A 12,207-nucleotide genomic window follows, 5' to 3' on the forward strand; every position below is an offset into this window, starting at 1 on the left:
ATGTTTCTCTCTCTCCCTCTCTCTGAAATCAATAAAAACATATTAAAAAATAAATAAACAAAAACAAAGAGGGGGAGCCATTCACCCAGATTCCCACAGTTATCTTGCGGCTGAGCTGACCATGGAGGCCAGGCCTCCGGACTCACATTTGCTTCCCAGACAAGAAACCTTTAGCAACGAAGAGCTGAGAGAGGCTCCAGAAGTCTTATCTGAAGCTGGTCTACAGACAAGCTCTTTTGTTTCAAAGACCATGGTGACCCTGGGGGTCTGGAAAGGGGACATGCACTTCATCATGGACAGCAATTGCAGGCAAGCCTCCAGGCGAAGTGAAAAGGGTAATGAATCCATTCCGATGAGTGGTTTGGAAGTCTCCCCACCGAGTCTTCTCCGGGACTTTGAACCTTGCAGTTCAAAGCCTCAATCGGATGCAGCTGTGGTTTTCGGGCTGGTCAAAGGGGAGGTGCCTGAGCTGTTAGTGCAACAGAGAAGCCAACTGGCTGGGGGAACAGATGTTTTATCTAATTGAGACCCAGTCCACTTTTCGCTTGAGGGCACTGCATTTAAATTTAATGAGATCAGGAGAGTGGAGTGAAACTTCTCTAGTTTCTCTACTTGAACTTTTTGTGTTGTTTTTTGAAAATAAATATATGCAAGTTAAATAATAATGCTTTCCGTAAGTCCCTTCTTCCCTCTATTCTCCACCCCGCCCCCCCCCCCCGCCCCCCCTGTTTGAGCTCAGAGGTGTCTCTGCATTTCCTAGCGCAGAGAGTCCCAGGTCAGGGCACACTGAACTTGGGGCTCTCAGGGGCTCTGCCAGCGGTGGGGGCTCTGGCCTCTCCAAGGCTTCTTTCTGTTAGGGTTTTGTGAGAATTAAATGAGACCACGAGTCTCTACTGTGTTCGAAAATTATCAAGTGCTACGTGAACTTGAGTTGGGGCGGGTAGTTCATCATTTCTGATCTCCAAGGTTCTGGCCACATACAAGCGTGACATTTGTCCTATGAGATAAGCAATGGCCCTGATGCTGGCTCCGGACAAACAACAGGGAGACATCTTGGCAAAAGATAAGAAGGAAGAACGAGTTTTTCCACTAGCCGCATGGTTCTATAGATGCTATCATCTTCTAGCAAAATGCCAACCAAAGCGACAAGGAGAATGAACTGGCCTGCCTGGTCCCTGCCCCCCAGGCCTGACCTTCTCTTGTCCTTTCACACTGACCACTGAGTTGTGGACCGTGAGTGGCAGCCATCTACTACTTGGGACACATGAATCTCACTCATAGGAAGAAAGGGGTGGATCGTGCTGGGTGTGTGCGTACCACCCTCAACTTTCTCCTTCCTGGCGGCGCCTGGAAGTTAACTCCCAGAAGAGGGTGAGCTGGTGAAGTACTAAAGGAGCCAGGGCCAGCCTCTCCTTCAGTCCTATGCTTTCTCCTGGACATGACTGCCTTATGGATTAGATGGAAAGGTGACTTAAATTTATTTTTTTTTAATTTCAGAGAGGAAGGGTGAGGGAGAGAGAGATAGAAATATCAATGACGAGAGAGAATCGTTGATTGGCTGTCTCCTGCATGCCCCCTACTGGGGATCGAGCCCACAACCTGGGCATGTGCCCTTGACTGAAATCGAACACGGAACTCTTTAGTCTGAAGGCGGATGCTCTATCCACTGAACCAAACTGGCTAGGGCTGGAAATTCGACCTTTGATTTTACATTCTCATAATGCCAATAAAGAAAAAAAGAAAGGAAGGAAGAAAGGGAGGGAGGGAGGGAGGAAGAAAAGCCAATCTCTGCACTGGCTCATAATAAGACAAGAACCAAGTCCCTTAGGAGGCCAGTGGGCGTGAAGTGAGGACACTCACATGGTTGGACAGAGACTTTCCACCAGTCACGGTGGACTCACCACCCTCTTCCTAAGGACCTTCCTCTTTGGGGTCATAAGGAAGTAAACATCTAAAGAGGCCCTAAGATATCTCCATCTTACCTGACTGTCATGCCATTGATTGAGCCTCTGCCGCTCACCTGGTCATGTACGTGGTCGCTTTGACTTTAGCACAACTTTGCAAAGTTGAGTGCACTCATCCCTCTTTCATGGCCGGGAAAACAGAACCGGGGATGGAGTGGGGCAGGGAGATTTTCCAGAGTACAGGGAAGTAGGTTGCAAACCCAGGTCTGTGTGACTCTGTATCTTGTGTTTTTCCTACTTCACAGTCCTGGCTTTCCTGTGAAGAACACCTAGCAAGGTGGACCACAGTTCCCCACGTTTCACGTCTGACACGCTGGATACTGGAAGCCATGGTGGAGACTCAGTCTTCCAGGGGAACTAGGCATGTTGTCACCATTGGCCCCGTAAACATGGAATATGCTGACCAATAGGATCTTGGTTTAAAATCTGGATCTTAACTTGTTTTGCCTTTAGCTTTCCACCTTTATTTTTAATTATTATTATTTTAAAAAATATTTTTATTGATTTCAGAGAGGAAAGGAGAGAGAGAAATATCAATGATGAGAAATATCTATCCACTGAGTCAAAGCGGCTAGGGTAGCTTTCCCACCTTTAGAATAGGGATGCGAATAACTGAGTATTTAAAGCAAATAATATCTTGCCCACCGCAGACCCTTCATGCACAAAAATTCCCCTTCTCTGTTTCCTGGGACCAAGTTGCCACTCACCTCATTTAAGTTCTTTAAGGTTATCTGTCTGCAGGGAAAAGAAATACAGTGTCACATAAAATACAGTTCATAATGGTCAAAATAAAACCATTCTGAGCCCTTAAAAACCACTGATTACCTTTTTTATTGCCAAAATCAACAGCCCATAGTCCAGTGTGATACTTATCACCCTCCTATAAAACTAAAGCCAGGTTATTTTTCTCATAATTTTCTAAGCACAAGAAGAAGTGATGAGCCAATGTGAAAAGTGGAGGCAGGAAGGACATGCATAAACTTGCTTCTCGCTTTAGGAGAATTTAAATCACGTTATCATTCCTCCTGACATTTGGTTTTCCTTGTTAAGTTTCATTGCCTCAGTCAGACTTGCTATTATTCCCTTGATTTTAAAGCTCTTGGTTTTCTTGCTCCGAGGAAGTGTGAAGGGTTCTAACTAGGAAAGCGTCAGGTACAGCGTGTGTGGGAGGAAGGATGCTGCTGCTGATGGAGACCCGGGGCAGAAACCCCCTGGAGCTGAACGGTAGGGGAGGAATGCACCCTGAGATCTGCTATGTGGACACCAGACAAGTCTCAGGAGAAACTCCAAGCCTTCCATTTATATTGACAGGTAAGTCAATGAGCATCTCTAGCCCATGTTCAGTGGGCTCTGTGTTTGAAAGGTCTCCAGGTCAGACGAGGAGACTGTGTAGGGAATGGGGGCGTGTACATTCTGTCTACATGGGTCTGTTGGTGAGAGACTGGGATAAAGAAATGCCAGGAGATTAAGGTTGCAAACCAATCTCCATCGAAGGCTGTTGACCTGGAGTTACAATACTTGTATGTATCCAATTAGATAGTCTCAGAAGCACCTGGCACTCAGGTGCTACATCCTGGCCTCAGATCTCAAACAATGGGTACCTGTACTGAGGTCCCACATTCTTTTTATTCTTTTTTATTTTTATATTTCTACCAGAGGCCTGGTGCATGAAATTTGTGCACTCAGGGGGTTCCCTCAGCCTGGCCTGCGCCCTCTCGCAGTCTGGGAGCTGCGGGTCTAAGCCAGCAGTTGGACATCCTTAGCGCTGCCTCAGAGGCAGGAGAGACTCCCACCACTTCCGCTGTGCTCCCCAGCTGTGAGCCCAGCTCAGGGCTTCTGGCTGAGCAGAGCTCCCCCTGTGGGAGTGCCCTGACCACCAGGACGCAGCTCCTGCATTGAGCGTCTGCCTCCTGGTGGTCAGTGCACTTCATAGTGACTGGACGTTCCACTGTTCAGTCGATTTGCACATTAGCCTTTTATTATATAGGATTGATTTCAGAGAGAGGAAAGAAGAGGGAGAGATGATGAGAGAGAATCATTGATTGTCAGCCTCCTGCATGCCCCACACTAGGGATCGAGCCCACAACCTGGGTATGTGCCTTAACCAGGGATCAAACCCTGACCTCTTGGTTCATAGGTCAACGCTCAACTACTGAGCTATGCCGTTGGGGCAAGTCCCATGGTCTTTAACCTGGTACATAGCTCCTCTGAGATGGGACATTAACACCCTGCCTCTCCCTTTTAATGGGCCAAGTGAGACGATAACTAGGATTAGAAGTAACAAAGTAGAATGGACACCCATAGTATTAATTACTTGTGGGTTAAATTGAGGCTAATCTCAGGGCTTTCATGTTTAAGAGACCATGGCGTATTCGGAACGCTACCCATCGGCCATGTGGCTTCCGTTAAAAGTGTGTCACTGATTTTAGTCCTGTGATTTTTAAGTTTCAAGGGTCAACCCATGTTTGACTCCATTTGTATAGCCTTTGAACAGTTTATGAGAACCTAAAATTTTGCATATTTATACACTTACTTTATTAGATTTATAAAAATTAATTGCTAAAGAAAGTTTTGCTGGTCGGCATTAGAAGTACTTCAACATCAAGTGAGTGAAATGTATCAAGATATTTCAAGTGGTTAAGGAGATTATACTTTTCACTTGTAAAGGAGTCTTATTGTCTAAGATCCCTTGACCTCTCTCAGGTGACAAGCAGAGCGACTGTCCTTCTGTTTTGGTAAAATCACTCGATTTATGCACTTTACAGATAGAACTGGAGGCTTCAGAAAAGCGAGGCTTTGGAACTGGTCACCTTAAATATTGGGTGTTTTAATGAAGAACCCAAGGAATTGTGAGAAATCCCTACCATTGTTGTTGGACATTGAAATGACGTGTGGGTAAGACCCCACGCGAGCTGCTTCCCTCCCCTGTGAAATGGAGGCACCAGGCTTAGCGGGTGTGTGGGGTTCTCTCAAAGGGGATTTATGAAGGCAGAGGGACCTGCACAAAGTCACAGAAGGGCAGAGCAAGGTGGGTTCTCTGGTCTCCTCCCCACAGCATCACGTTGCCGGTCTGAGTTCATCTTTGACCTCATGCTTGCCCCCATTTTGTGCCTGGACATGGCTAATAGAATGTGGTCAGTGACCACCTAGCAGAGCTTTGCCACATCCTTTCCTGCGCATAACAGGTGCTCAGTGTGTGTCTGAGGATAACACCTTTTACTATAACAATAGCCCTTCTTGAGCCTCCCTTAGTTTGCAGCTCAGTTTTAAATCCTCATTCTATTGTCCTTGAGCTCTGTCACCTTGGGCAAGTGAAATTTCCTCTCTGAGGCTGTTTTCCCGCCTGTAAAATGGGTAAATCCAAACAGCAAAAAAGAGGGTTGATTACGTTTCTTATGAAATAATACTACACATGGAAGCTTCTTGGGATAAAATAACACCTTATCTCTCAGAGCACTTTTAACACTTTCTTTTAAATGAAACTTGTTATTCTGGGGTAAGTGCAGGTCTCAGGCCGTTGTAAGAAATGACGGGTCAGAGGCGTGGCTTTCACCCTGTTTCCCCCGATGGCAACATCGTGCAAAATTATGGTGATAAATCAAGTTCACACGGTAGAACCAACAGTGTCCATTCGTAAACGAGAATTGGTTTATCTTCTTCATAATCCATACATTCTCTCTTCTAAAGGACCACGGTTTCCCGATACCTATATTCTTTTTTCTCTTCCTAAATCATCAAAATATACTTTTTTTTGCCACTGAAATTGCTTGAACTGATGTGTGTCAACATGGCTGGTTTAAAAGGGAACACCTTGGCTGAGCAAATGGGTTTTCTGTTTGTTAAAACCAGGCACTTTATTTAAATTGTATTTTGGCTGAAGCCTGCACTGTGGGCCACTGAGTTTGTTGACCAGAATGGAGACAGTGTGGCTCAGTGACCTCTCTGCATTTCTGTGTCCTCATCAGTGACCTGAGGACTGCAGCATTGTGGGCCAGAGTAATGCACCCCGGGACTTCAAAGCCAGCCCGGGGGCAGCTAGCGCCCAGCTGGGGTCGGTTACTCCCATGATTACCCAGGATGGCTTTATCTGGTGCATGTGCCATGGTGTTGAGATGATGATGGATACAAATCTCTCTCTAATTATGCTCAGGAGAGTCCCAGTGGGGCGCTAGTGTACCCAGCCCCACCTGACATGCGCTTCCCTTTGAGCAGAGAGAAAACACCCCAGGCTCAAAGTTTTGGTCTGAAACTGTTTGTGTTGGGGCGATATGTTTCCCTATTACACCGGTTTACTTTAGTTCAGAATGAACGAGGAAAGAAAGAGAAGCCCTGGCCAGGTAGCTCAGTTGGTTAGGGCATCGTCCTGATATACCAAGGATGTGGGTTCAATCCCAAGTCAGGGCACACACCAGAAGTAACCAATGAATGCATCAATACGTGGAGCAACAAATCCATATTTCTCTCTCTCTCTCTCTCTCTCTCTCTCTCTCTCTCTCTCTCTCTCAGTGAATTAAATAAAATGAGTTGAGCAAAACCTACTAAGTACATGGCTATTGTAAAAGCCACGATGATGGTCTATGATGGTTGCGAATGTTTAACCAATTGTCCCCCAACTTCAAAGTTCCCTTCTGGTGTGAGGGGCTAATGAACGTGTAAGTGGCATTTTCCTTGTCTGATTGGCTTCCATTCAGCGCTTGTCCTGGGAAGCCAGGACTCAGCTTTAAAGGGGAGGATGGCGGGCGGGTGCAGACAAATGGGCTGAAACACAATGGCTGGAGCCACCTCCGTCCAGGGGAGTGGCCACTGTGCAGGTCCAGCTGCCTCCTTCCCTCCCCTCCCTTTGCCAGATGTAAATCACAGCCTCTGCGGGTTCGGGGGGTGGGAGGGGGGTGGGGGAGGAGGGATTCACCTCCCAGGCTGGAGGGCTGTTGGAGGGAGCTGGCCAGTGCTCCTGCCTTGGTAGGAGTGGCTCAGCTCCCCAGCGTCCTTCTGTTTTCAGAGAGAGTGACCCCAGCAGGCACCTCCGTGGGTGTGACCCTGGGACTTGAATCATCAGCAACGGCCACCTGCCAACCAGCACGAGGCCCAACAAAAGTGAATTGAGAGCCGTCTCCTAAGGCAACACTCTTTCTTTTTTTAACTTTTTGTTAATCGTCACCTGAGGATATTTTTCCATTGATTTTGAGTGGAAGGGAGGAGGAGAGACAGGAAATCCATTGGTTGCCTCCTGCATGGACCCTGACGAGGACCGAGGGCTGGGGGTTGAGCCTGCAACTGAGGTACGTGCCCTTGACTAGACCTGAACCTGGGACCCTTCAATCCACAGGCTGATGCTCTATCCATTGACCACACCAGCCAGGGCCTAAAGCAAACTCTTTCTCTTCACCGCGCCACTCCCAGGGCCTGCGCAGGGCTCCACAGGTTTGGCCCCTCAGTAGTCACCAGCCCTGTCGCTTCGACTGAGCCACCCACTTCTCTGTCTTAGTGACCCTCTGTGCCCACTGGACAGGGAAGTGATATTTTACCAGGCTCCCACTGTGTGCCATCCCCTGGGCTGGGCACATTGGCCTTCGGGCCCTTAGGAAATGGTACTTTATTGGCCGCTGGAAGGATTCAAGAAGAGAAAACGTGATTGCCTTGGAGGTGTTGGTGGTGGAGAGACCCAGCCACCTATCGTCACATCCAAAAAGGACCAAACAAGTGCCAACGGCAGCGGCTGAAACACCAGAGATGAAACATATGAGCTTCCAAAGGTTCCCACACCCCTGGGTACTGCCCCGCCGACCAAGACGGGACTGCAGGGGCCTCGTCAGAGTTCAGGGAGCATCACTCCAGACACTGGAGCCGGGCGCAGACAGGTACGGCCTGGGGCTGTCCCCGCTTTCCCGCAGTAGCGTCCCAGAACTGGGTTCCCTCAGGGTTCTTAACCCTGGCTGCCCCTCAGATTCAACCGGGGGAGTTTTAAGCTGGGTCTCACCTCTCAGGGCAATTAAAACTGATACCGGGAATAGTACTGTTAGAAAGGCTTCCTGCCTGGCCCACGTGGCTCAGTGGTTGAGGGTCGACCTCTGAACCAGGAGGTCACGGTTGGATTCCTGGTTGCATGCCTGGGTTGCAGACTCAATCCCCAGTAGGGGGCGTGCAGGAGGCAGCTGATCAATGATTCTCTCTTATCATGGATGTTTCTATCTCTCCCTCCCTCTCCCTCCTCTCTGAAATCAATAAAAATATATTTTTAAAAAAGGCTTCCTAATTAGATGAATGCAAAGCCAGGAGGAGCAACATTGCATTAGCACACTGAGGCTCGGTTTGCAGGAAACTGGGCTCCAGGTGCCTACTTCTGTTGGGGATGGGCAGGGCGGGGGCTGGGGGAGAGGCTATTTACGTGGTTTTCTTCCTCCCTAGGAGGTGGCAGATGTTGTCCTGGGCACTTTGGACAAATCATGAGCCTCCTCACCACATTCTGTCACATGTGACAGTCATTTTCTTTTTATAGATGAGGAGAGCAGTGCTCAGCTGTTGAAGAGCCTTCTGCAATGACCCAGCCGGAAGTGGCTGAACTGGGGTCCAGGCCCGGGTCTGCTGGGTCCCGATGTCCTGTTCTTTCCAGCACAAAACAAAACAAAAACCCAGAAAGAACAACCCTCTTTTCTCCATGTGAAACAAGCCGGTCACCTTTGATGTGTATCCGTGGATCCGTAGGATCCGGGGAACCCACTGTATCCTACCTTCTGTCTCCCTCCTTCTCTGAGTTTCAACCCGATGTCACCGTCCTAGCCCATGGGCCCGGGAGTTTTAGGGACGCTATGTTTTATGTTTCTGGTTCTGATGACACCACCTAATGGATTGGGTGGCCTGTGATTGTTGCTGCCTCCTGGTCTCTGTCTTTGAGAACAGAAATCAAAGCAGAGCACACATGGTGACTCCTGGTCTGGCTCGGTCCCCCGTTGGAGGCCGCAGATGGGAACACATATTTATCAAACATCCACTTTGTGCCAGACTCTGTGCCGGGGAACGCACGCCAGAGCGAGACAGTCCCTCTTTTTGGCTGGAAGAGACAGGCTGTGTTCAGGTATGTTTATGAGATGCAGAGTCACCAGCAGAAAGGGCTCCAGGTCATAGCAGAGCAAGGAAGGTGATAGATAGAGCTGGGCAGGAATCATTTAATCCTCCCGTTAGCCCAGGAGGCAGGAGGCAGGAAGAGTCCTCTTACCTCACTGCTGAGAAAAACCTCAGGGAAGGTTAGTCCTGTGCCTGAAAGCCTTTTCCCAACCTTGGTATTGGACTCTGTGCTGTGGTCCGTCCTGTGCACTGTAGGATGTTTAGCAGCATCCTTGGCCTCTCTAGCCACCATGCAAGTTGTTACCGCCAGAAGGTCTCCAGGCACTGCTCACTCCCTGGGAGACACAGTCACCCCCAGGTGAAGTCCTGTGCCCCAAACCTGCCAGCTCAGAAGGAGAGCCTCAATGATAGGGGCAGAATAGAATATTGGGGACCAACTCTAATTGTAAGAAATATGGGTCATGCTCTGTGATTGTGTTGTTCTGATTCAAGAAGGCACATTCTAACCTGCTGGGAGTTGCATGCAGGCCCTGGGAGCTCACCTGGAAATGCCGCCCACCCTCCCCAGCCTGGAGCTTCCTATTATCATGGGAAGATCAACAACCTTGTTGCAGAAACCAGAGGCGCCAGACCTTTGCATATCACCAGCCCTTTGAAGAGCCCCAGCCTTTGCATACCCGCAGGCCTTTGCAAATCTCCAGCCCGCTTTACCTGTTAACTGCCCTGTTGGCCCTTTGCCTACTTCTCCATGCGATCTTTGTCCTTCTACTCAGGATGAGCAGCTGGCTTATGGTGGGGGGCAGAGCAGATTTTTGTGGCTGACCTGCTGCTCTCCCACGCTGCCAGTAGGACTGGAATAAACGCTCATACTAGCATATGATTCAACCCTGTCTCTGCTGAATTGGCTCAAGTAGTGACAGGCAGCCCGGACCCATTGATTGTCCGGGTACATAAACTTCAACCTGGGCTGTCTGAATCCCGAAGTGAGAAATCCTGTCCTTTTCTACACACTACGCTGACTGAGGAGGGGGCAGAGGAGGCAGGAACTGGAGTGGGGGGAGTGAAGGGGGTATGGCCTGGAAGCTGTATGTGTTTGTGAAGCTGGGAAGGACGAGCGGATGAAGAGACAGCCACCACAAATGAAGAGGGGAGATGACATTTTAGGCTCTTCAGTGGCCTTGTCAGTGATAAATGGGTTTTCCATAGAAGCTGTGAGCTTGCCTGGTATTTTGAACTTCTGTATCCGAGAGGAAGGCTCGCTCTAAACAGCCCCGCAGGGAGACAGTGCGCCTCATTTTGTGCGGGACACGAGGGCAACGCTAGTCTCTGCCCAGACTTCTCTTTTTTCAATATATTTTTAGTGATTTCAGAGAGGAAGGAAGAGGGAGAGAGAGAAACATCAATGATGAGAGAGAATCATTGATTGGCTGCTTCCTGCACGCCCCCTACTGGGGATTGAGCCTGGAACCCGGGCATGTGCCCTTGACTGGAATCAAACTGTGACCTCCTGGTTCATGAGTAGAAGCTTAACCACTGGGCCATGCCGGCTGGGCTGCTCTGACTTCACAAACAAGGGAATTCTGGGCATTCAAATGCTGAGGGAAATACACCCATCGGGTTGGTCACACTTTGAGGTCAGAACTGCCTGCCCACGCCCCGTGCCTTTGGGAGTGAGGTCTGTCTTCTGCACCTCGTACCTGAGAGCTGGTTTCATAATGTTTATTTGTCACAGAGGCGGTAAAGTTTCTGACAAATGGGCTTCCGTACGTGGCTGTATTAGGATGAAATACACATACATTTCATGGTGACGGGAAGCTGGGGACCCATACCGTCCCTCCAATAGCCCGAACAACCACCTTTTGGTCGTTTTTACATAAAAAGTCCTGATTCTGTGCTGGCATTTAACATTTTCTTGATTAACTAATTCATGTCTCAAGTGAGCCATTCTTTCAATAACTCATTTCATTACCAAAAAGCTGTGTTTTCAGTTAAAGAATCCAGTGACAAGTTTCTAAGACTATTTCCCCTCCAGGTATAACTGGCCCCTCCCCACCCCATTAGGCAGCTTGATCTGAGAGGGGACTAGTCGGTTGTCCCTGTCACCCATCCACGACAACTCCCCCCCCTCCCCCCCGGCCATTTCATCAGCAGCCAAGGCCAGGTTCTTACCTGGGCCCCCTCTGGACTTCGGGGAAGGGGTGCCTCTGCGGGGAGGGGGACACGTCGCCCTCTGGCTCGGGGGGCAGCGGCTGGTACTTCTTTGGAATAATGACAACAGGCAGCCTGTGTGAAGAGTCACAGGGGAAAGTGAGAAGCTTTGCGGCACAGGTGCCCCCCCCATGCCTGCCCTCAGTGTCCCCCGCCTTGGTGGTACACGCCAGTGTCTGGGTGCTGACACCTGACACCTCCCCCCCCCCCCCCCCCGTCCATTTCAGGTGCTGCGAACACCCAGACACATGTAGGTGCCTAAGGAGCCTACGTCTACCTCCCTGCCACCTGCTCTTTGGTTTGGTTCTGCTTTCTGATGTGACTTGCTTTTTAATCTATTTTTATTGATTTCATAGAGGAAGGAAGAGGGAGGGAGAGAGAATTGATCGGCTGCCTCCTGCACACTCCACACTGGGGATTGAGCCTGCAGCCCAGGCAGGTACCCTGATCGGGAATTGGACCGTGACCTCCTGGGTCATAGGTCAATGTTCAACCACTGAGCCACACTGGCTGGGCTCTGATGTGACTTTCTACAGGGTGTCTTTGGTTCTTCAATATGCTACCTGTTTGAGTTTTAGGAGGCCCGGGGACAAAATATCACAATAGCCTTCCATTTACCCCAGACTGGGATATCTGAGCTGTTTAAATTCCCAGAGAGATGGGGACATGCTTGAACGTCAGGGGCTGCCTCACTCACCCATGTATTCACCATCCACTCGCTCACTTGTGAGGTGTATGGGGCACGATTGACACACGCTGGGCATGCAGAGAGGAAATGACTCAGCCTCTGGCTCAGATAATTCCCTCCGGGAGGCAGAGAGACTCAGTGAGAAGGCTCTCAGGGAGGGAATGACTGAGGTACTCCCAGGAGAACAAGAGTGGCTGCCTCAGCAAAGCCCAAGAATTCAAGCCTGTTTCTCTCACCTCCGTGTCTGTGTACTCATACATGTAATACTATTTGTACTTGTATATG

The 12,207-nt window shown here is 49.4% G+C and overlaps 1 protein-coding gene across 1 annotated transcript in view; it reads right to left on the reverse strand.

Moving 5' to 3' along the window:
- The window catches only part of CLNK (cytokine dependent hematopoietic cell linker), a 134,800-nt gene that overhangs the window by 30,515 nt on the left and 92,078 nt on the right, over positions 1-12,207 (reverse strand). The window contains exons 11-12 of the mRNA XM_036328968.1: positions 11,196-11,309; positions 2,672-2,699 (exon numbers count right to left, since the gene is read on the reverse strand). Of these exons, the coding sequence (XP_036184861.1) occupies positions 2,672-2,699; positions 11,196-11,309 (142 nt within the window). The remainder of the gene's footprint in view (positions 1-2,671; positions 2,700-11,195; positions 11,310-12,207) is intronic.

This window comes from Myotis myotis, unplaced genomic scaffold, assembly GCF_014108235.1.
Source record: "Myotis myotis isolate mMyoMyo1 unplaced genomic scaffold, mMyoMyo1.p scaffold_m19_p_1, whole genome shotgun sequence".
Classification (NCBI taxonomy): domain Eukaryota; kingdom Metazoa; phylum Chordata; class Mammalia; order Chiroptera; family Vespertilionidae; genus Myotis; species Myotis myotis.